General features: G+C 43.3%; 1 protein-coding gene across 1 annotated transcript in view; it reads right to left on the bottom strand.

Moving 5' to 3' along the window:
- The window catches only part of TTC21A (tetratricopeptide repeat domain 21A), a gene marked incomplete at its 5' end in the record, with an annotated part of 65255 nt that continues 39183 nt past the window's right edge, over positions 1–26072 (bottom strand). The window contains 10 exons of the mRNA XM_065398625.1: positions 1–78; positions 163–230; positions 2524–2644; positions 3322–3546; positions 5652–5847; positions 6379–6540; positions 10085–10235; positions 10727–10808; positions 20519–20629; positions 22339–22527. Coding sequence (XP_065254697.1) covers positions 1–78; positions 163–230; positions 2524–2644; positions 3322–3546; positions 5652–5847; positions 6379–6540; positions 10085–10235; positions 10727–10808; positions 20519–20629; positions 22339–22527 — 1383 coding nt within the window. The remainder of the gene's footprint in view (positions 79–162; positions 231–2523; positions 2645–3321; positions 3547–5651; positions 5848–6378; positions 6541–10084; positions 10236–10726; positions 10809–20518; positions 20630–22338; positions 22528–26072) is intronic.

Raw genomic sequence — 26072 nt, 5'->3', positions numbered from 1 at the left:
TTAGGGTTTGAGAGCTGTTTGAGCCTTTTCCAAAATCTCTTCTCTAATTTTTGGGTAACTTGGGCATATCTTCAAAACCTAGTGAAAAAGAAAAGATGGACAGTCAATAAATTAGGCACAATCTATTTCATGATCTAATTAAAAGTTTTCGGTAGAACTTACATCATGACAAACTTCTATTGCCTCCACATATTTCTTATCTTTCAGGTAATTGAAAGCAAGTTTGAAACCTGCAGAAGGGATGGAAAAGATGTGATTTCATTGAATTTGAACACAAAACTACATATAGTCTTACAACTTAACATTTATTAAATAGCACTTCAGGCAAATAACTCTGATGAACTCATGTTAAAATATGATAGAATTGCATCAAAAGAATTTACTTGTAACTTGTGGTGCAAATATTTTCTACAAGGGCATTTTAATTGGATTAATTTATGCGTGATGTTAGCAAAATGAAAAGTCAGAAGTCCTTAAAAGAAAAATCCCTGATAAGTAGACAGGGTTTATGCACCCTTTGAACCTAACTCAGCTTGCAGTAAAAGACAGTTACCTTTTCCGTAACTGGTGTTCTTCGAGATGTGTTGCTCACGTCCATTCCATGTTAGGTATGTGTGCTCACCACATGCACCAGTGCTGGAAGCTTTTTCCTCAGTGGTATCCATAGGGGACCAGCTCTGGAGCCCTCTGGAGTGGCACTCACATGCTGCGGTATAAGGGCACCGCCGGCTCCCCACACCTCAGCTCCTTCTTGTCGCAACTCCAACAGCGGGGAAGGAGGGAGGGTTATGGAATGGACATGAGCAACACATCTCGAAGAACACCATTAGGGAAAAGGTAACTGGCTTTTCTTCTTCGAGTGCTTGCTCACGTCCATTCTATGTTAGGTGACTCCCAAGCAATACCAATGGAGGCGGGTAGGAGTTCATAGACGTGTAGCTTGTAACACAGCTCTGCCGAACCCAGCATCATCTCTGGCTTGCTGGGTGATGGCATAGTGAGCCGTGAACGTGTGAACCAAAGACCACATTGCGGCTCTGCAAATGTCCCGGATGGGGACATGTGCCAGGAAGGCCGCCGAGGACGCTTGCGCTCTCTTCGAGTGGGCCTTCACCAGAGGCGGCAGTTGGACCTGCGTCAACTCATAACAGATCCGGATGCAGGTGATCCAGTTGGCGATCCTCTGAGAAGACATCGGAAGGCCCTTCATCCTGTCTCTTGTCGCGATGAAGAGCTGTGTCGACCTACGAAAGGGCTTCGTGCGCTCCAGGTAAAATGCCAAGGCACGTCAGATGTCCAAGGCATGCAACCACCTCTCCTCTCTGATCTTGTGCGGCTTAGGACAGAACATCAGGAGGAAGAAGTCCTGGTTGATATGGAAGGAAGACACCACCTTCAGCAGGAAGGCCGGATGGGGTCTCAACTGTACCTTGTCCTTGCAGAAGACTATACATGACGGTTCCGAGGTCAGGGCTTTAATCTCCGACACTCGTCTAGCCGATGTCACTGCCACAAGGAAGGCAACTTTCCACGAAAGGTGGGAAAGGGAACAAGAGCTCAAGGGTTCAAAGGACGGACCCATGAGTCTAGAGAGAACCAGATTGAGGTCCCATTGTGGGACAGGATCCCTAACGGGAGGGAAGAGCCTTTCAAGGCCCTTCAGGAACCTGACTGACATCTCGTGCGGGAACACTGATTTACCCTGGATTGGCGGCTGAAAAGCTGAGATGGCAGCTAGATGAACCTTGATAGAAGAGAGGGCCAAGCCCTGATTCTTCAGAAGGAGCAGATATTCCAAAATGGACTGCAGAGAAGAGTGCGTTGGGGAGACACTATGTTCAGACGCAGAGTGGGAGAACCTTGTCCACTTCGCCAGGTAAGTCGCCCTAGTGGAGGGTTTTCTACTTTCTACTGCCGCACCTCCCTGGAGCAAGCTTGTTCCTCTGGGTTCAACCATGCAGCATCCACGCCGTGAGGTGGAGGGAGGCGAGGTTGGGGTGCAGGAGGCGACCGTGATCTTGCGAGAGAAGGTCCGGGTGGTCGGGCAGAAGCCACGGGGGGGCTACTGCCAGATCCAAGAGCAGTCCAGGATCTGGCCCAAAGTGTATAACATTCATTAGTCATATGCAGTAGGTCTGGAAACCAAGACGGATTCTTCCTTTCAGTCTTTCAGCTTATAAGAAATCTTTTCCAAATATGCTAATACCTCCATCTCTACAGAGATCTCTTCTGCACTCCTCTACATGCAACTATTTTGTACTTGGCCCTTCTGCAGATTTTCACTTTTCTTACACTATTATGCAATATTAAAATTAGCTGTCAATAAACTCTTAGCAGCATTCTGGATCAAATACTGCCCTTAGTTACACCTCTGTAACACCACTATCTTCAGTTTGGTTGCATGGGTGTAACTGGGGGCAGAAGCATCTATTACATCATCACAATTTGTTACACTTTCAGGAATAAATGTGCTGGATGATATTCAGGTGGAACTTGAGCTAGAACAGTACATTCTCAACTCACCAACAGCAGGATTTGCTTGATTACTGTATTTCCACGCTAATTCATAATTAGTTGCAGCATCCTTATAGGCCTGTTCTTTCTCCATGATAAAACCCATATATTCATAAGCTTTTGAACAAGACTAAAAAAACCAAAACCACAAAATGTTACATCATTATTGAGAATACTTAGCATACCCAAATGTCATAACAGCATTGATCTTTCATATCTTAGTGAATTTAAATTGTGATCAAGATTGTAAATACAGGGGCTCAAATTATATTTTCCAATTAAATATAAATATAAAATTCACTGTTTCCTCTGTCTGGTTTTCTTATTAAATGTATAGCTTGATGTTTTATTCTTAAGATAATAATAAGATGTGTACTAAAACACAGAATGCGCAACATGACCAAGTTAACATTACCGTTGTGAGCTTAACTTTTGCATTTCCAGGCTTTTTGTGATTTAAAATGTGCAACCTTAATGTTGCATTAATTGTGTGTGTGTGTGTGTGTGTGTGTGCGCGCGCGCGTGTGTGTGTGTATTTAGGGTCACAATAGTAAAATCAATAATGAAACTCTCACCAATTTCAATGTGATGAAGATTTTGCCATTAACTATAATTAAATGAATTATTATTATCCACTACCTAATTTTATTGTAAATCAGGTTCTAAATTATAGCTGCTCCTTATAGCTGTTACTTTTGGGGTTATTGTAAATGGCTATTAATGAAAAACTCTATTTGTGTTCCTAACTGGTCACAATGTTTTCTGACCTTTCAAGATCTCCTTGTAAACACCTCCTTTTCCTCTCACCTTATTGTATTGTAAGCAGCGTTTCAGTTGTTCAGTTGCAAGATCATACTTTCCGCTTTTGCAGTATATGTCAGACAATAACATCCAACTTTTTTCTAACTCTTCAGCATCAGATAAAGTCCAGTTAGCTTTGGCTAACCGTTTTAGCTGGGTTCTGGCCTTGGGAGTCTGTTTCAGAATCATATAGGCTTGGGCCATTGCCAAAATAGCTGGAACGCTTTCCCTCTAAGAAATAAAAGCATAAATACTATTGTTTAAACATTAAGCTCTTCCCATGGTCTAGAAACATTACTGGTTTTATTCTCTTACTTTAAAAGTTAACGACTTTCATTATTGAACCAAATTTCACTTGGATTATTAAAAACAACATGGTTGTCAACAGATTGTTAAATAAACTTTAGTATTTTCCTTATGCTATCTAGTCTGTCATAAACAATTAGAGATGACAATCTAATGCCCCAATCTTGCAGCTGAATCCATTCAGACAGACCATTATGATCACACAGTGTAGATGGATCTACAGATGAAAGCATTACATGAGAGTTATATATTTTATTATTATGATGATTAAGAATGAGAAGCCAATGGGACTCCAAGCACACCCAAGATCCACGTGTGGATCCTATTGTAAAACTGAGGTCCTAGATGTATTGGTATTTGGGGTGACAAGGTAATTGTTAAAAACAAACGACCTCAAATTTAACTATGACATTCTAATATGTTTATAAAGAATGTCCTCTCTCTGTCCCCATGAAAGCACCTAGGATGGGTGTGTACAATCATAAAGCACTGTATAAAACAACCCCCCTCCCCCCACTAATATAATGAAAAACAAACAGAATGGTAAACACAAAAACAGAAAGCTAGGAAGGTAAAAGGCAAATGTTCTACATATAAAGGCCAACAGTGGTCACAATAAAAACAACCTTTGAAAAAGAAGAGTTTTCAGTTTTTTCTTAAAAGTGAGTATAGAAAATACCAAGGGGGAAAACATTCCATATCCTAGGAGGCCATGGCAGCAAACACACAACTGCAATGATGCAGTCCCTTGGAGCTGGGTGTTGTCGGAGTGTGCTAGCACAGTTGTGCAATGCAGTACAGCACAACTTGGACTATCCAAAGCACTCTGTTAATCAAACCAGGGTCTGGGGCTCAATTCTGCCTAATGCTGAGCATTTTACCTTCTATTTAGCAAATCATTTATGCCTGTGCTTATCTTTAAGCGTTCATGTAGTCCTCCTGAAGTCAGTAAGAGTACGCATTTGTTTACAATTAAGCATGTCATAAATACACCTCTACCCCGATATAACGCGAACCGATATAACATGAATTCGGATATAACGCGGTAAAGCAGTGCTCTGGGGGGGTGGGGCTGCGCACTCCAGCGGATCAAAGCAAGTTCGATATAACGCGGTTTCACCTATAACGCGGTAAGATTTTTTGGCTCCCGAGGACAGCGTTATATCGGGGTGGAGGTGTACTTCACTTGATTAGGACCAAAGTGCTCAGCAACTTGTAGGATCAAACTCCTGTTCCCCAACATTTAGTTGACTACAATGAAAATTCCCTTAATTAACCAAAACCTCAATAATCCAAACTTAATCATGCACTTCATATAATTAAAGCATTCATCAATGAAAATGAAAAAATCTTACCTATTTTCTTTTCATAATATTAAGAATAACTTGATCTGACTTACCTCCAGACTATGTTGAAATATATATATATATACAATATATATCCTACTCCCACTTATTTCCATTCTGGCAGTAGCAGCTTTGCTACTGAGTACCAGTTGTTGAAAGCCTGTACAATTGTACATCTATTAAGAGTGACTAGCTATTTTCTCACAATTTGCAAATAAAACATCTTCTTTGGAAAATTTAGTCCATTAAGTTTTCAAAACTCTGGGTAAAATCCTGCCTCTATTGAAGTCAATGGGAAAAACTCTGTTACTTCAATGAGGCTAGGATTTCAACCACTGACTTTGTAGAAAAGGTTCATTCTGAGATCAAAGTACAGTGATGCTGGCAGAATGACAACAAAAAGAAAGCTAAACAGACATTCTACAGCTTTATCTCTATCCTGCTGATGTTGCAGCTTGCAATTTTCTCTCTTTTACTGATCATCTAACAAGGAAATAACAAAACACACACTGAAACAGTAACACCTTATAATGCCTATTAAATTAATTTCAAAGCTGTTATCTTAAAATTAAGGAGAAAACGTGTGGCCACTCAATTGAAAATACTCCTAGTAAAAACCAAAATGTTATCTATTAGCATTTTACAACAGAAGGGAACTTAAGATGAATTGAAGAATTTTCTTACCTCATTTTGGGCCATTTCTACAAATACACTGAGGGCTTTCTCCACATTAATTTTGTCTTTTGTGGCCATCAGACAGCAGTTCTGTAACATCTTCATCTGATTTTGTCCCTCTTGTGAGTGAGGATAAAACTCTTTAAGTAGTTTCTCAGCTGTGCGTATCCCACGTTGCTCAGATTCTCTCTTCTCTTTTAAGTTACTGTTAAAATTATCATTAAACATCATACATGATGATTCCTAGTGTGTCAAATCCTGTCTAATGATAAAGCAATATCTTTTAATTCTAATAGCACCATATTTAACAGAGGAGATTTGCATTTCTTCTTCTAATACATCATAACTCACACATATTAGATTACAGACCATTGTCCCTTCCAGACCAGAGCTGATGCACCTTAAACTGCCATTCCCCATGTATCTGTTCTGTGTCTAAATACAGGCCTTCAGCCTCCAGGTCTCTCAGTCCAGTACTTTCCACAAACACTAAATTCGCCTCCTTTCTTTTAAACCCACAAATATGGCAAACGTCTCTATTTTCTGTTAGTGAATATAGTGTAGAGGGCACAGCTGAACTGAAATGCTGTGTTTAGCCTCTCTTTACACATGTAGGGGGGAAAGAAATGACCAGAGCTTTATGTTAGTCTGAGACTTATAATGGAAAATGAATTTGATATTCCATTATGTTTCTCTATTTCAAATTGTTTCCATAAGTGTTGGGTTTCTCTTTTACCTGTCCTCTTCATTGAGGCTTTCAAACACTTCTCCTCCTATTATCTCATTATCAGGATTTAGGCAGATCTGAATCATATTGTTGATGGCTCTCTGGCCCCAGTCACTATCCTTTCGAGCTTTGTTGAAATACTTCAGTGCCTGATTGGGCTGTCCCATGTGCCTGTTTGGAGAGAATATGTAATATGCAGTTGCAGGCGTGTAGGGTGATCATCAATCTTAACAATAACATTTCCATATTTATATACATAAAGCACTAATGAAAAAGGCCTTTGTCAGCGTGGAAAAATCTTGTGATATTTGTTATAAGTATAGAACATTTGTACATATGGATTCTATGAAAAATAGGAATAAAAAAGTGCATAATCTGCACCAGATGCTTGTTTAGTTTACTTTATATTGTACTGATCTTCTTGTGTGTATGGATTCTTTTACTGTACTGTATACTAATTCTTATTACTTATTGTTCTATGGATGATAATCCTGTTTTCCTGTATCTGTTTGTCTTTTTTTGATATATTAATGTAAAATCAAACTAACTGTACAGAAAGCCACATAAATAGAAAATGTTATATCGGGGTCTCAAACTCCTGGCCTGCGGGCCATCTGCGGCCCACGAACCTCCCCAATGTGGCCCGCGGGGCTCCAGCAGTTTTGGAGCCGGCTCTCTCCCTTGGCCCCACCTGCCGCCCCGGGTGCTCCCTACCCCAAGGCGATTTACAATGGCATCTGCCTGCTCGCTCCATGTGTTTGCCGGCCCCTCCCTGCGGCCCCAGGGCAGGGATGTGCCTCTGTGCGCTGCCCCTGCCCCGAGCGCCCCTGCAGCCAATGGGAAGCTGTGGGGGCGGTGCCTGGGGGCAGCAGCGCGCAGAGGCCTCCCCCCGCCCACCCCGCCTTGGAGCCCCAGGTAAGCGCCGCACCCTCCGACCCCCTTCCAGAACCTTCTCCCCCTCCCCCTTCCCACACACCCCCTCACACCCCCAAACTCCCTCCCAGAGCCTGCACCCCTCCTCCCTCCCAGAGCCTGAAACCCCACCCCCTCCTCCTGCACCCCCACCCCCTGCCACAGCCCAGAGCCTGCACCCAGCACCCAAACTCCATCCCAGAGCCTGGACTCCAGACCCATTCCCCCACCCAAACTCCCTGCCAGAGCCCAACCTCTCACCCCTTCTGCACCCAAACTCCCTCCCAGAGCCTGCACCCCAATCCCCTACCCCAGACCTCTTCCCCCACACAAACTCCCTCCCAGAGCCTTAGGCAGGTGGGGGGCGGAGTTTTGGGCGGGGTGGAGTTTTGGGGGGCGGGTTCTGGGCGGCATGAGCGACATTATTGGTCCGCTGGGAGGATTTGAGGACTGGCACTGGCCCTAAGGTAAATTGAGTTTGAGACCCCTGTGTTATATGAATACATTATTTAAATGTGGTTGTGGTTTTGTTTTTTGCTAATATTATCAGAGTCTGGCAAAGGCCCCAATTATATAGCAACCATACCAGACCTAACATGAAGGAAAAGGAAAGTGAAGGAAAGTGAAGTTAAAAGATACTCAAGCCCCAGTTCAAGAAAGTACTTAAGAATGTGCTTAAATGCATTCATTTTCAGGAAACCACTTAAGTATATGCTTAACTTTAAGCATATATCTCATTGACTTCAGTGGGATTTAAGCATGTATTTAAATGCTTTCCTGAATAGAGGTGCATACTTGAATTGGGGCCTCAGTGAGCATTGCTGGAATCTTGGAAAGCTAGAGGTTGGAAAGGAGCATAGACTATGTACACTTAAAAATGAACAAACAAAAATACCAGAAACAAAAACCTAACGAAAGAAAACACTCCACTGAGCACACAATTCTCCCCCTAGGGAGAGAATGAACCATACATTACAGATGTTGGTCAATTGTTTCATGATTTTTTCACGGAGGTCACAGAAGTCACAAAATGTGTGACTTCCAGTGACCTCCGTGACCTCAGACCCCAGCGGATGGGAGCTGCAGGGTCCCCCTACCGTCCACAGTGGGAGGACCTCAGAGCTCCCGGCCGCCGCAGGGTTACCCTGGCTGCCACAGGCGGTGGGGGATTCTGGAGCTCCAAGCCCTCACAGGTGGTGGGGGCCCTGAAGATCCAAGCAGGCCCCTGCAGCTGCCTAGCCACTGTGGGGTGGTGTGGGGACCCCAGAGCTGAGCTCCCCATTTTGTCATCGATATTTTTAGTAAAAGTCACAGACAGGTCACAGGCTTCCGTGAATTTTTCTTTATTGCCTGTGACCTGTCCATGACTTTTCTAAAAATACCTGTGACAAAATTTTAGCCTTATTTATGCACTACTGGAAGGTGGTCAGATACTACCATGATGAGTGTGCAATATGAATCTATACAGAATAAAGAATAGAACCTCCTTTGCTGACTGCTGACTGGAATAACTCGTGGGCAGCGTTTATACTTGGGAGGGAGTAGTGCAAAATAGTTAGTAGGGGGCCTGGCTCATGCCCTATCCTGTTACTGCTGTCCATGATGGTCAAAAAATCTTGAGAGATAGGTAAGTTCCACCACAATCATGTTAAGAAGCCAAGACCCAGGAACTGAAAATCCTGCACAGATGATATCTACAGAATAAATATTTTTATTCCTTTTTTCCTTTTAGCACCGCAAAGCCATCACAGCTAAGAGTAAGTGAGTTGTGCATTGTATTCCAACTTGTGCATCATCAACAAACTCATTTGTTAAGTTCCAATCAATTACACCTGTGGAACCCCCTTCTGATAATCAGGATGCACACATATTACTAAGGGTATAATTTGAATACAGTACATTTTCACAGATGTGAACAAGGAACATTTTGGCCTATGGAACCTTTATTATTCATGAGAAGGAAAGAACCCAGCTTGATCAGTCAGCTCCCAGCTTAAGTCGCAGGGCTAACAGTTAGTAGAAACACATCTTTTGACTTGTCCTAGTTTGATACTTGAATCACTGAAACATAGTATATATGGAACCCCGCAATGCCATTTTTAGAGTCACATTTTCAAGCAGAGACAGACTTCAAGGCTTCATTAAGGTAGGCTAACTGCAGCTTTGATTTATCAATCTGTGAAACAAGTAAAATATCTACCTGAGGTGCTTTGTGGGGCTCATATGTTTGGAAAGTGCTTTGAGATCCCCAAATAAAAAGGTGTTATATAAAGCAGAAACTATTCTTCATTATTTGACCCTCATAACATGAAGTTTAACATATTATATCCAAATATCTTGGATTAAATCCTGGCCTCACTGAAGTCTACAGGACTTCTGTCATTCACTTCAAAGGGGCCAGATTTCACTCCTTGATTTTAGAGCCATGTGAAGTATTTACAATCAAATTTCAACTCTCTTGTATGGAGTTTGATATATTCAAGTCAACTGAATATTCTATTCTATTCAGGTTCTTACACACCACCCATTACTTTCCTATATTCACCTGAGTTTCTTTTTTCTATTCCAACATTGCCCTCTCCCACAAAAAGCCTTGAGCCCAGTAGAAAATTGAATTTGTATTAGAACTTTAACTTCCCAGCAAACCTGAGATGCTGGTTCACTTCCAGGTCTTGCAAACCAAATTGCAAGGCTCAGTTCCCAAAATGAACCTGAAACAGCACACATAAGCTATACAGGGGTTGCATAGCCTTACTCATCAGGGTATCTATAACATTGCTAAAGACTACTCAGTATAAATTACCAGCAGTAAAGTCCTTTGCAGTAGTTATAACCGGGCTCCAAGAGTACTCGAGTTGACTTTTTCTTAGCCATTTCAAAGAAATATGTAGCTTTATCAAGCTTACCACTTCTTCTTAGCAAATCTATTAACCTTTCCATGACTGAGAAGTTATCTAAAATGACATAACAATGTAACAACGTAAGAAAGTAAACTTTACCTTTGTATTGAAAAAACTCAGCCTATCTGAATTCATGTTAAGCTTACATTTTAATTTAAAATGTGAAAAAAGGCCATGTTTTGCTGTAGGCAGCTATCAGTAGGGTATTGCAATGTTGCCTGGAGGATTCAAAGCTGGGAAGAGACTAAGGCTTTCAAAAGGGAAAATGACAGAGCTCCAAAGACACAAGAGAACCCAGTCCCCACCAACTTTTCCTGTTCTTTTGAAGTGCCAAGGCAAAGTCTCCATCCCAAAGCTTCAGACCCATTCATCTTGTTCCTTTAAGTGTTGTGGGACTATAGAAGCTCCTTGTAATAAATAGAACATGCTACTTCGAAGTCTTGTAGATGAAATTAAGCCAACAGAGTTGTCACATATTTTCATTAATTAGTCTTTTAAAAATAGGGTAAATCTGAAAAAACTCCAGCTTATTTAATAGAAGATACCTGGTGCTTTATCCAGAACATTTTGGTAAAGATTTATAGCTTGTTCATACTTCTGTTTTCTGAACATGAGGTCTGCCATCATCTAACAGAGCAGAAAAAAACTACATTAAAAGTGAGTTGAATTCCTTGAAAAGAACCAGAAATGTAAAAGCTATTTTACCCTTCTGAGAATATCTCTGACAACCAAAAAAGGAAATGTTTAAAGAATAGCTGAGCATGAACTAGCATTAAACAATGTTCCAAATGAAAATATGAAATATGCAATAAAATCACTATGCACTATTCAGATGGACACTCGAATGTAAAGACCAGATGTTCCCTCCTGTTGGATTTGGGCCCAATTCTCTCATTTGTACTTCGAGGGCCCTGTGTATTCTGCGATTCTGCAGCTGTGCAATTTGCCATAGAATTCATCCCTTACTAAAGAATTATGCTCCAAAATCAAAGCTTTCCGTTAAAAAAATATTTCTAATAATTATGGTTGCTGAAATCATTTAGAAAACAAACCAAGTGTAAACTGATATAATGCTACCTTTCTGAGTTGCAGACAAGCATGAAACATTAGTTTTGAGAGATGTGAACAGCCCCCTTCATTTAAATAGGTTGTGTTAACTCTGAAATATAAATAAGATCATTTCATTGTCAAGGCTGTTAGCTATTTTGCTGCTGGTCATTTTAGCAGAAATATGTACTGACATGCTTATCAAATATGAAATTTCAGATCTGCTAACTGTGGTGTGTAACCTACTGCTTAAATCAGCCTCTGTACAAGCTGATTGAAAGAGAGATAATGTAATGCTGATTTTTAAAAAAAGGCTCGAGAGGCGATCCTGGCAATTACAGGTCGGTGAGCCTAACTTAAGTACCAGGCAAACTGGTTGAAACTACAATAAAGAACAAAATGATCAGACACATAGTTGAACACAATATATTGGAGAAGAGTCAACGCAGCTTTTGTAAATGCAAACCATGCATCACCGATCTATTACAAGCATGTGAACAAAGGTGATACAGTTGAGATAGTCTACTTGGACATTCAGAAAGCCTTTGACAAGGTCCCTCACCAATGGTGCTTAAGAAAACTAAGCAGTCATAATTAAGAGCAAAGATCCTCTCATGGATCAGCAGCTGGTTAAAAGATAGAAAACAAAGGGTAGGAATAAATGGTCAGTTTTCACAGTGGAGAGAGGTAAATAACAGGTGTAGAGATATGTTTGTAGAAGATAATAATTTAGAAATGCTCCGGAATTTAGAGATGTGCCCTGAAGGCAGGGGTTGGGAATATCGCATGGATGTGTGCAGCAGTTCATCAGAGATGCTCTCCAGTTTGTTTTATTAAAGTTTTATTCCTTTTTCATTGACTGGTTTGTTATTTAATGAACCCAAAGATCATTAGAGCAGGGTCTCCCAAGGATCTGTACTGGGACCTGTACTGTTCAACATATTCATAAATTATCTGGAAAAGGGGGTGAACAGTGAGGTGGCAAAATTTGCAGATGATACAAAATTACTCAAGATAGTTAAGTCCAAAACTAAATGTGAAGAGCTACAGAGGGAGCTCATTAAACTGGGTGGCTGGGCAATAAATTGGCAGATGAAATTCAATGTTGATAAGTGCAAAGTAATGCACATGGGGAAAAAATCCCTACTAAACATACAAAATGATGGGGTCTAAATTAGCTGTTACCACTCAAGAAAGACATATTGGAGTCATCATGGACAGTTCTCTGAAAACATCTGTTCAATATGCAGTGGCAGTCAAAAAAAACCAACAACAAATAACAGAATGTTAGGAACCATTAGGAAAGGAATAGATAAAACAGAAAATATCATAATGCCACTATATAAATCCATGGCATGCCCAAACTTGTATTCTGAATGCAGTTCTGTTTGCCCCATCTCTAAAAAGATGTATTAGAATTGGAAAAGGTACAGAGAGGGGCAACAGAAATTATTAGGGGTATGGAACAACTTCCATATGAGGAGAGATTAAAACGACTGGAATTGTTCAGTTTAGAAAAGAGACAACTAAGGGGAGATACGACAGAGGTCTATAAAATCATGAATGGTGCAGAGAAAGTGAATGGAGAAGTGTTATTTACCACTTCATATAACACAAGAACCAGGGGTCACCCAATGAAATTAATAAGTAGCAGGTTTAAAACAAATAAAAGGAAGTACTTCTTCACACAACACACATTCATCCTGTGGAACTTGTGCAATGAGATGTTGTGAAGGCCAAAAATATAACTGGATACCAAAAATAATTAGATAAATTCATTGAGGATAGGTCCATCAATGGCTATTAGGGATATAACCCCATGCTCCGGGTGTCCCTAATGACTTCTACGAGCTGGGACTGGCTGACTGGGGATGGATCACTTGAAATTGCCCTGTTCTCTTTATTCTCTCTGAAGCTCCTAGCACTGGCCATTGTCAGAAGACAGGATACCGGGCTAGATGGACCATTGGTCTGACTCAGTATGGCTGTTCTTATGTTCTTATCCCACTGCCCCAAGCTGCCTCTCCAGGAGCCCAAATGCCCAGCTGTCCCCTCCCAAGCTGCCAAAATCTCCAGCTTCATCAGAGACAGCTTCCACCATGCAGTTTGGTATTGCCACAATGAAAATCTTCAGCATACTAAATGACGTGTAATAAATGTAATGGGAGCCAATACAAAACTCCTGAATTTAACATTGAAATAAATAACACAATGGCTACTTTACTACTGTATTATTCATTGTTATACTTAATTCAAAGAAAACTTCCATTAAGGTAACTCACATGTGTATGTGTTTAGGGGATCAGTGCCTGAGTTGGGACTGAATTCTTCAAGCGAGTTATTCCTGGTACAAGTTACTGCACTGATTGATCCATCACATGGCTAGAACATACACTTCAGTAATAAGGTATACCCTGTGTGACAGACCCAGACCAGTGGGGTACAGGAGTCTGGTAGAGGGCAAATATACTGGTCACTGGATGAGTAGTTTTCTGTTCCCTGAGTGACCAGAGCAGGGGCTGCACTAGAGTAATCAGGAACCTGCTAGAACCAGTTAAGGCAGGCAGGCTAATTAGGACACCTGGAGCCAATTAAGAAGAAGCTTCTAGAATCAATTAAGGCAGGCTCATCAGGGCACCTGGGTTTTAAAAAGGAGCTCACTTCAGTTTGAGTGTGAGTAGCTGGGAGCAAGAGGGTGTGCTGCTGGAGGACTGAGGAGCACAAGCGTTATCAGACACCAGGAGGAAGGTCCTGTGGTGAGAATAAGGAAGGTGTTTGGAGGAGGCCATGGGGAAGTAGCCCAGGGAGTTGTAGCTGTCATGCAGCTGTTACAGGAGGCACTATAGACAGCTGCAGTCCACAGGGCCCTGGGCTGGAACCCGGAGTAGAGGGCGGGCCTGGGTTCCCCCCAAACCTCCCAATTGACCTGGACTGAGGGTTCTCCCAGAGGGGAAGGTCTCTGGGCTGTTCCCCAACCCACATGGTGAATCTCTGAGGCAAGAAAATCCACCAATAAGCGCAGGACCCACCAAGATAGAGGAGGAACTTTGTCACACTGGTGTCAGAAGTGGGATCTTGGGGTGCACAGTGCGGCGGAAGGAGGGTGATTTAAACAAAAAACAAAAAAAAAGGGAGAGGGTTTATTTTTTTTCCATCACAATGGATGACGTAGTGCGGGCACTGATACAAGCTACGGCGGCCCAGCAGGAGGCTACCCGTGTCCAGGCAGCCGCCCAACAAGAGGCAGTGCGGCTGCAGCAAGAGACTAATCGCCTGCTGATGAACCAGGCTGCTCAAGACTGAGCTATGTTGCGGGAACTGGTAAACCAGGTAAAGTCTCTTACAGAGCTGAATCACGGCCATGATGGGACCCGGCTCATACGGGCCAGCCATTGGCTGCAGAAAATGACACGGGAGGATGATATAGAGGCATACCTTCTGGCCTTTGAGAGGACAGCCCTACGGGAGGCCTGGCCTCGAGATCAGTGGTCTGGCATCCTTGCCCCATTCCTGTGTGGGGAGGCCCAGAAGGCCTACCATGATCTGCCTGAAGAGGCTGCGGCAGACTACCCCCAGCTGAAAGCAGAGATCCTGGCCAGATCTGGGGTAACGACAGCAGTGCGGGCCCAGCAGTATCACGGTTGGAGGTACCAGGAAGACAAAACCCCGCGGTCCCAATTGTATGACCTCATCCATCTCACACGAAAGTGGTTGCAAACAGAGTCCCGGAGTCCGGAAGAGATACTAACGGTTCTGGTCATCGACCGATACATGAGGGGACTACCACCAGACCTTCGTGCCTGGGTAAGCCAGAACAAACCCTCCACCTATGATGAGGTTGTCGCCCTGGTAGAGAGGCGAAGGACAGCGAGGGAGCTGACCCGACCAGTTAAGGAAGAGGCACCCCGGGTTAAACTAGCAGCACCAAGCCCTAAAGTTCGGGTGACTGGGCCACCAGGAGGGCCCAGGTGGAAAAAGAGAGAGGCTGAAGGCCCATTAGAGGCCACAAAGAGTCGGAGCAATGAGGGAGAAGAGGATCGTGATGTTAGACTGCCCAAACCAAGAGACTGGGGAATGCCTAGGGCTCCATACAGATGTTATGCCTGCGGGGAGTGGGGACACATAGCTGCACAGTGTCCCAATGCTGAGGAGCCTATGCAGTGTAACCTGGGGAACTGGGCAGATCCATGCTCCCTAATCCACCTTGTGGGGGTCTCACTAACCCACATATGTATACCAGACCAGTGAAACTAAATGGGGTAGGGACCATGGCACTGGTTGATTCGGGGAGTGCTATCACGCTTATCTCAGGGAAGCTCGTGAAGCGTAGTCAGCTGCTGCCGGCTAAACGTACGGGGATAACATGTGTCCATGGGACAGTTAGTTACTACCCCACCATCCCAGTAAAAATCGAGATCCAAGGGAACACTACTGAGGTAGCAGCAGGTGTAGTCCCTAAACTCCCATACCCGGTGGTCATAGGGAGGGACTTCCCAGGGTTTGAAAACTTATTCCCAGTAGGGGGATTGGAGAAAGATGGGGACCCTAAAATTGATGAGGCATCTACAGCAGACTGTCAACCCCCAATCTTCTCTGAAATACCCCCAGATTTGTTCTCCACTCCCAGACAGGGTAGAAAGACAAAAAGGGAAAGAAGGGCAGCTAAGGCCTTGGGAACCCGAATACTGACCAAAAGCCAGAGGGTCGCTCTTGTAGGTAGGCGGACCCGCGCAGCTGAAAAGGAGGCCATGCAGGAGGGAGAAGCACCTGAGTCTGACCCCCACCCTAATGCTTCTGAACCAGTAGAGGCAACAGAGACTGGGCCCCTAGATCTTGGGCAGATTAGCCCCGGGAGAGGAAATTTTGGACGGGACCAGGCAGAAGACCCAAGGTATGACAACATTAGGAAGGAGGTGACTGAAATAGATGGGGTCCCCGTGGAAGGAAAAACCCAGGGACCAGGACCCTACTTCATAATGAAGAAGGATCTCTTATACCGGGTTGCACCAGTACAGGGGCAGAAGGTACAGCAGATCCTAGTACCTCAAAAACACCAGAACGCTGTATTAAGTCTTGCTCATAGTCATCTTTTTGGGGGGCATTTGGGGGTAGAGAAGACCCTGGCACGAGTCCTACGACGGTTCTTCTGGCCCGGAGTACATGAAGAAGTGCAGAGGTACTGTGCCTCCTGCCCGGAGTGTCAGCTGCACAGTTCCCGTCCCCACTTGAGGGCACCTTTAGTACCCCTTCCCATCATAGAGGTCCCCTTCAAGTGAATAGCCATGGACCTAGTGGGACCCCTGGAGAAGACAGCTTGGGGCCACCAATATATCCTTGTTGTTTTGGACTATGCTACTCACTACCCAGAAGCCGTCCCCCTGCAGAACACGGCCTCTAAAACTATAGCCAAAGAGCTGGTGGGGATCTTTGCCCGAATGGGGCTACCGAAGGAGATATTAACCGACCAAGGAACCCCATTTATGTCGAAGCTAATGAAGGACCTCTGTACGCTGCTCCATATACATACCCTGAGAACTTCGGTCTACCATCCACAGACTGATGGGTTGGTAGAAAGGTTTAACCGAACCCTCAAGGCTATGATAAGGAAGGTGGTAAGTCGGGATGGGAAGGATTGGGACACCCTACTACCCTACCTTATGTTCGCTATCTGGGAGGTACCACAGGCCTCAACTGGGTTTTCCCCCTTCGAGTTATTATACAGGCGTCACCCCTGTGGCATACTAGATATCGCCAAAGAGATCTGGGAAGAGGAACCCAATAAGGGGAGAAATATAATAGAGCATGTAATGCAGATGCGAGACCGGATAGCCCAGGTTACCCCTATTGTACGGGAACATTTGGAGAAGGCACAGGAGGCCCAGCGAACCCATTACAATCGCCAGGCAAAAGTGCGACAGTTCCAACCAGGGGATCGGGTTATGGTGTTGGTACCCACGGCAGAAAGCAAGCTTCTGGCCCAATGGCAGGGGCCCTATGAGGTGGTTGAACCCGTGGGGGAAGTAACCTACAAGGTGCGGCAGCCAGGATGCAGAAAACAAGAACAGATTTATCACGTTAACCTTCTGAAACCCTGGCATGCACAACGGTCCAAAAAGACCTAACCCAGGAAAACAAGCCTTCCAAACAGGTGAGAGTGTCTCCCGATTTAACACCAGACCAGAAGAATGAGGTGTCTAAGATGATCTTCCGGAACCAAGATGTGTTCTCGACAAAACCGGGTCGAACAACCGAGACATATCACCACATCGTCACGAACCCTGGGGCCAGAGTAACAATGAGGCCCTATCGGGTGCCAGCGGCAAAAAGGGAGGAAATAAAAGCAGAAGTAAAAAAAATGCTGGAGTTGGGGATCATTGAAGAATCCCACAGTCAGTGGTCCAGCCCAATCGTGCTGGTGCCCAAACCTGATGGCACCACAAGTTTTTGCAACGACTTCCGGCGACTAAACGAAGCATCCCAGTTCGACGCGTACCCCATACCTTGCATAGATGAGCTAGTGGACCATCTGGGTAATGCCCGGTACTTGACTACCCTAGACTTGACAAAGGGGTACTGGCAGATTCCCCTTGCAGAAGACGCAAAGGAAAAGACTGCGTTCTCTACACCAGAGGGTCTTTTTCAATATACTGTCCTCCCTTTTGGACTACATGGGGCCCCAGCTACCTTCCAGAGCCTCATGGACAAGCTATTACGCCCACATAACAGTTATGCTGCTGCCTACTTGGACGATGTGGTCATTCATACCCCAGACTCGGAAACCCACCTGGAGAAGGTGGAGGCAGTCCTCGATACCTTCAGGCGAGCTGGCCTTACAGCAAACCCTGCCAAGTGCGCTGTAGGGTTTACAGAGGCCAAATATCTTGGCTACATTGTGGGAAAAGGTCTGGTAAAACCCCAAGTGAACAAGTTAGAGGCCATCCAAAATTGGCCCCGACCAAGTCGCAAGAAACAAGTCCGGGCGTTCCTAAGTGTGGTGGGGTATTACCGATGATTTATCCCCCACTTTGCCACAAGGGCAAGCCCACTGACAGACCTAGTGAAAGCCCGTGGACCTGATCTGGTGAGATGGTCTGACGCAGCAGAAGAAGCATTCACAGACCTACGGACTGCCCTCTGCAATAACCCCGTACTGATAGCCCCTGATTTCACCAAGGAGTTTATCCTGCAGACGGATGCATCGGAAGTAGGGTTGGGGGCCGTTCTATCACAGATGGTCAGGGAGGAGGAACACCCAATTCTATACCTCAGTCAGAAACTCCTTCCAAGGGAACAAAAATATGCAGTGGTGGAGAGAGAATGCCTCGCTGTAAAATGGGCCATGGAAACATTGCGCTACTACCTGCTCGGGCGCAGATTTGTCCTCGTGACCGACCATGCCCCTCTTCAATGGATGCAGCGGAACAAGGAGAAGAACACAAGGGTGACCAGATGGTTCTTATCCCTCCAATCTTTCCAGTTCCGTGTGCAACACAGAGCAGGGAGCCGTCATGGCAACGCCGATGGCTTGTCACGTGTGCACTGTCTGGCGTCCCAAGCTGCCCAACCCCTTGGCGTTGAGCAGGGGGGAGGGATATGTGACAGACCCAGACCAGTGGGGTACAGGAGTCTGGTAGAGGGCAGATATACTGGTCACTGGATGAGTAGTTTTCTGTTCCCTGAGTGACCAGAGCAGGGGCTGCACTAGAGTAATCAGGAACCTGCTAGAACCAGTTAAGGCAGGCAGGCAGGCTAATTAGGACACCTGGAGCCAATTAAGAAGAAGCTTCTAGAATCAATTAAGGCAGGCTAATCAGGGCACCTGGGTTTTAAAAAGGAGCTCACTTCAGTTTGTGGTGGGAGTGTGAGGAGCTGGGAGCAAGAGGTGCAAGGAGCTGAGAGTGAGAGGGTGTGCTGCTGGAGGACTGAGGAGCACAAGCGTTATCAGACACCAGGAGGAAGGTCCTGTGGTGAGAATAAGGAAGGTGTTTGGAGGAGGCCATGGGGAAGTAGCCCAGGGAGTTGTAGCTGTCATGCAGCTGTTACAGGAGGCACTATAGACAGCTGCAGTCCACAGGGCCCTGGGCTGGAACCCGGAGTAGAGGGCGGGCCCAGGTTCCCCCCAAACCTCCAAATTGACCTGGACTGTGGGTTCTCCCAGAGGGGAAGGTCTCTGGGCTGTTCCCCAACCCACATGGTGAATCTCTGAGGCAAGAAAATCCGCCAATAAGCGCAGGACCCACCAAGATAGAGGAGGAACTTTGTCACACCTGCTATTCTAGATTGAATCCCACATTCAAGTGTTTTGAGCTTCAGAGAAAACCTATAAAGCTGGCAGAGTTGAAGAAGGCTGAAAATGAATGGGATAGGGAAAGGTAGAAAGAAAAAGGGTAGAAGAAGGGTGAATATTTACCTGACTGTTTGCTGCTGGCTTTGTTTTTCTTGAACTGTTATTTTGAATAATATCAAAGGGTATCTTTCAACATTACAAATTAAAAGGCATAATGAAACAAGTAATAATAACCATACAGACTTATGTAGTAAACTGCACTTTTGGAGGGGATCCAAACTCATTTTCAGGTGTCCCATTTCATCTACTGACTCAGGGCTTGTCTACCTGGTGGGGCAATGGGCTCTACAGGGGTGTGGTATCTCGGCCACACTAAAGTGCTCACATGAATCGATCGGTGTAGACCCTGCTGGTGCATAGTAACATAGTGCTGTTTGAAACAGTACTACATTAAAGCACACTAGGGAACCTTTAGTGTGCACCAGCAGGGTATACACTGACCACTTAATGTGCAACACATTAGTGCCCTTTAGAAATCACAACTGCTATAGCACATTCATCCACAATGTAAACAAGCCATGTATCTCACTTATATGCAATAAACGCTGACATGACACTTAGTGCCATGTGAAACATGGACTGAACTGCAAATCAGAGAAACTTTGCCCTGGGCTAAATTGATAGAAGTATAAGATTACCCTCAAAAAAGCAAACACTTTTCCATTACTCATAGGTAAGTATATGCTTAATATTTTTTCTGCGCTTATGGAGATTGGGAGGTATACATTTGCCTTTCACTTTCCCCTTACCTCCCTTTCCTCTGATTCTTCATGGAAAACGTTTCTTTAGTAGGTGCAACCTATTTTGCTATCAATTGCAGTGTAGCTTCTTGGACATAAGACATATTATGCCAATACACAGAGGAATGTCTTTAGAATAGCCTAAAAATTGAAAATAATTCTTTAATCTGGTCTATAGATGATTAAATATTACCCATTTATACCATTGTTGCAATTTCATTGCAATTGTCATCTTGAAGAAGCAGAGCACAATGATGTTCACATGACCCGATATCTCCTTGTGTCAAATAAAGACGAGCCAACTGCAATAGTACCTGGGAGAATAAGGACAAGTAATTAAAGAAGGGAAATATTTCAGTGATCAGTGTAATTGATATTGAGAGTCATATTTTTTTTTTCTTTCTTGATTCAGAATCCTATCTCAGAGGTTAGAGATGGAAAAGATTTTCAGCAAAGTGATCTCAGGGATAAATTTGTCCCATAATAACATTTATGCCATCCTCCTGACAAAGCAGAATGCTCCAAAGACCAGTATGCTCTTCAGTGCTTTGTCTTGTCTAGTTTTAATTGTCCCAAATGATGGGTATAGCATTATTTCTCTTAGAAATAAACAGCTCCAGTTGATGTGGGGCAAAACAGTTACAGAAAAGTCACAGTACATGCCATGTAACCTTTGGAAATGAGTGTGATTTACTCCAGGAAAACATGCATGTTGTTCTCATTTAAATGGAAGTTGCAGATGCTTGATCTTGTGACATGCCTGAGTGCCATCAGCTCCCAGTGAAGTCAGTTGAAGGGGTGACAAAGAGAAGAAGGCTAAGAGGTGACTTGATTACAGTCTATAAGAACCTAAATGGGGAACAAATATTTGATAATTGTCTTTTCAATGTAGCAGAGAAAGGTCTAACATGATCCAACAGCTGGAAGCTGAAGCTAGGCAAATTCAGACTGGAAATAAGGTACACATTTTTAACAATGAGAGTAGTTAATCATTGGAATAATTTACCAAGGGTCATGGTAGATTCTCTCACTGGCAATTTTTAAACAAGATTGGATGTTTTTCCTAAGAGATCTGCTATAGGAATTATTGTGGGAAAGTTTTATGGTCTGTATTATAGAGGAGGTCAGACTAGATGACAACAGTGGTCCTTTCTGGCCCTGAAATCTATGAAACTATGAAGTTGAGAGTGTACAGCATCCCAAAGTTGTGCTCATCACTGCACACTTCTTGCAGAAAGGGAACATTAGCATCTAACTTGGCAAAATTCACATGGACTTCAATTGAGGTTCTGCACACAGGGGGGAGGGATAGCTCAGTGGTTTGAGCACTGGCCTGCTAAACCCAGGGTTGTGAGTTCAATCCTTGAGGAGGCCACTTAGGGATCTGGGGCAAAATCAGTACTTGGTCCTGCTAGTGAAGGCAAGGGGCTAGACTCAATGACATTTCAAGGTCCCTTCCAGTTCTAGGAGATAGGATATCTCCATCATATTCAAGGCCATGTTGTACTGCTTAGTGGACATGAGAATCTAACCCCCAAAATTGTAATGGGAGTTTTGCATATGTAAATCTTATAGGGCTGGGCCCTTTCTTTGTTGCAAATAGAAACGTGCTTCAGAAGTTTAAGAAAAATGTATAATAGAAAAAGGCTTTTTTTTCTGGAGGTAGCAGTTGTCATTTAATTTCTCTTAAAAAACAACTGTTTTTTTTTTTTTTTTTATTGTACATATGCTCTGTGTTTTTTGGTAACTGGATGAATTTTATAAAATAAATAAATGAAAAAGTACTAATAAAAGCCTGGACTAATATTTCCTTCTTGCATGTATTTGTTTTTTTCTGGTTGCTGTTCTGCTGAAATGCAAGTTTAAGAATTCACTCACAGTACTTTTTATATTCTAAATATTCAAACATATTTTCATCATACCCCTTAAATAACAAAGTGGCTAACATAACTATTTTTCCAACTTAATGTGCACTTAAAGTATTGTTGAACAGATACTGACTTGGATTTAAGACAATACTTACTTTACTATCTGTCTGAGTATAACACAGTGCATCTTTATACCATTTAACAGCTTGTACATACTCTTTCTCAATTAGGTATTGCTCAGCAAACTGTACACAGATCAATGATGTCAACTGCTTCTGAGAAGGGATCAATTCAGGTTGTTCCAGAGGGATACGCTTCAGTATTCTCAACTGTATGTCACAGGCCTTGTGGAATAAACAAATATACAAAGAGAAATTATAACTCAAACAGTAATGGAGTCACTATTTTAAAAGTTTTTCATAATTTTGTTGGGCAGCAGGAGGTCTAAAATTTATACTTGCTAAATTATTTAAGATGTTTCAAAAAGGTTTTTGTTATATTGTAAATCCAATTTCCATTTCATTCTCTGAAGCTACTTTCTTTTTTTAAGGTAATTAGGTCATCTTAATATTTTGCAATATTGGAGTTTATGTTAGTTGGTTAAATTACACCTGTTTCTTATAGACTTTTCATTTTCTGGTGCATACAATTAACTACTGTAGGCAATGGCTTGGTGCATCTTCTCTTTTACCGTGTAACAGGTGAATATTCTTAAGGGATGAAATTCATCCATGTTTAGAAAGGCAGCACAAAATCAGTGGGATCTAAGTGGGGGATAGGCCTGTGCTGTCCCTCAGCACAGGGGTGAATTTTACCAACGGCCTATACTTATAGTACCAAATGATTCTAGCTGTAGGTTTGATGGACACATTTTTCTTCAACATAATATATCATAAGAACATCATTTAATGATAATTGAGATAATGATTCTTTATGGTGGATTCACTGAATAAGTGGAGATTCCCCATTAATTTTAGACCCACTGATCATGCCAAGGTGCTCAGGGCACTGCCTAATAATTCACAATAACTTTTTAAAATATTATAAGTACACAACAATATAATAAAACCACCTAAAGAAAACAGACAAATAGAGGGAATCTTATATAGAAATAAGGTTATGGGAAAAGATTTTCAATATGGGGCTGATAATGGGGAAAAATATTGGGCCAAATTCTCTGTTTGTGTTATACCAGCAAAGAATTTTCCCTATTATCCTATGTTGTTTAAGAGACGGCAGAGTAGGGAAGGGGCAATGTATTCCATCCCTTATAGCCTGTGATAATAAAATTACAATTGCCTGCCTACCTAAAATGTAATGGTAGAATCCTTAAGAACTGGGAGGTATTAGAACATAAATACTAGTTAGGACAAGGCTCAAAAAAGGAGCTAATGAATATATCCAAGGCCCATAGCAAAATTCCATATTTACTGAAGTGTATAGTGAATAATTTGAGCTACACAATGAGGGCCTGGTTTTCAGAAGAACTGAGCACTACAACTGTGGGTACAGTCAATGGAAGTTGCAAATGTTCAACATCTCTGGGGGGGGGGGGGGAAACCTTGGAAGAAATGGTTAGTTGCTGTAACTGTGGTTCTTTGAGATGTGATGCAGACATGTATTCCACTTAGGTGTGCATTTGCCTAGCACACTGGAACCAGAGAATTTTGCCTGGCAGTACCTGTAGGAAGGCAGTGCTTGTGCCTTGTGACCATAGCCCTTCCCCTGGCTATATGAGGTGGCAAGTCCCAGCCCCCTCAATTCCTTTGCACTGGATTTCAAGAGTATAGACCCTGATTCAGATGGATTGGATTGTGGAATACACGTAGGGTAACCAGACAGCAAGTGTGAAAAATCGGGAGAAGGGGTGGGGGGGTAATAGGAGCCTATATAAGAAAAAGACCCCAAAATCGGGACTGTCCCTATAAAATCGGGACATCTGGTTACGCTAAATACACATTTGCATCACATGTTGAAGAACCACAGTTACAGTAAGTAATTGTTTCTTTTTCTTTGAGTAGATTTGTCATGTATTCCACTTAGGCGACTCACAAGCAGTACCTGAAGGAGATGGGGCCCAGAGTCTACTTAAACAAGGACTGCAGAACTGCTTTACCAAAGTTCACATCTGCTCTGGATGCTGCAGTAATGACATAATGCTTGGTAAACGTATGCACAGATGACTAAGTGGTGGCTCTTCAAATGTCCAATACTGACACATCACTTAAAAATACCATCAATGTAGCCTGTGTCTTTGTAGAGTGAGCTTGTACCCTTTGAGGGGCATTGCTCATGCTATTTCATATGCAGTCTTGATGCAGGAAGTTATCCACCTGGAGACCGTCTGCGAAGAGATTGTCTGTCCCTTCATCTGGTCTGCATACAACACAGACAGAAGAGGTGAAGTACGAAATGGTTTAGTCCTGTCCAGGTAAAAGGGGAGGCAGCGTCAGACATCCAGCGAATGAAGACGCTCCTCCTTCAGGGTTGAATGCGACTTAGGACAGAACTCAGCTAGATACACTGCCTGGCTGAGGTGAAATTAAGACATCACTTTAGATAAAAACTTAGGGTGTGGCTACAAGGTCATTTTGTCTTTAGAGAATTGCATATAAGGAGGCTCTGCCATCAAAGCCTGCAATGGTATGTCAAAGCCAGCAGGAAGACAGTCTTTTTACATAGAAGAGGAAAAGAAAAAAATGCCAAAGACTCGAATGGAGGTCCCATCAGAGCTGCTAAAATCATATTGAGATCCCACAAAGGAACCAGTTCTCTCACTGGTGTGTGGAGACAAAGACTCCTTTCAAGAACTTTGCTACCATGGCGTTCAAAAATACCAACCTCCCCTGGATGAGCAGATGAAATGCCAAAATCTTAGCCAGGTGGACCTTCAACAAACTGAGTGCAAGACCTGAAGCCTGAAGGTGCAACAAGTACCACAAGATGTCCTGAATGCCAGTTAACATTGAACATAAGAACATAAGAAAGGCCGTACCGGGTCAGACCAAAGGTCCATCTAGCCCAGTATCCTGTCTACCGACAGTGGCCAATGCCAGGTGCCCCAGAGGGAGTGAACCTAACAGGATATGATTGAGTGATCTCTCTCCTGCCATCCATCTCTACCCTCTGACACACAGAGGCTAGGGACACCATTGCTTACCCGTCCTGGCTAATAGCCATTAATGGACTTAACCACCATGAATTTATCCAGTTCTCTTTTAAACTCTGTTATAGTCCTAGCCTTCACAACCTCCTCAGGTAAGGAATTCCACAAGTTGACTGTGCGCTGCGTGAAGAAGAACTTCCTTTTATTTGTTTTAAACCTGCTGCCTATTAATTTCATTTGATGACCCCTAGTTCTTGTATTATGGGAATAAGTAAATAACTTTTCCTTATCCACTTTCTCCATATCACTCATGATTTTATATAGCTCTATCATATCCCCCCTTAGTCTCCTCTTTTCCAAGCTGAAGAGTCCTAGCCTCTTTAATCTCTCCTCATATGGGACCCGTTCCAAACCCTTAATCATTTTAGTTGCCCTTTTCTGAACCTTTTCTAGTGCCAGTATATCTTTTTTGAGCTGAGGAGACCACATCTGTACGCAGTATTCGAGATGAGGGCGTACCATCGATTTATATAAGGGCAATAATATATTCTCAGTCTTATTCTTTATCCCCTTTTTAATTATTCCTAACATCCTGTTTGATTCCTAACATTGTCTGGCAGGTTGAACCCTGCCAGACAATGAGCACACTGAAAACATTCCCATTTCGCCAAATGGGTCAATGTGGTAGCGGGTTTCCTATTGTAAAGTAAAACTCATCAAACAGCCTCCAAAATGTTGTTCCTCCACCGCATTTAACCATGGAGCATCCACAAAGTGAGAGAA

Source organism: Emys orbicularis, chromosome 2 (assembly GCF_028017835.1).
Source record: "Emys orbicularis isolate rEmyOrb1 chromosome 2, rEmyOrb1.hap1, whole genome shotgun sequence".
Lineage (NCBI taxonomy): Eukaryota > Metazoa > Chordata > Testudines > Emydidae > Emys > Emys orbicularis.
Note: the sequence above shows the minus strand (reverse complement) of the source record. Positions and strands in the feature narration are given on the sequence as shown.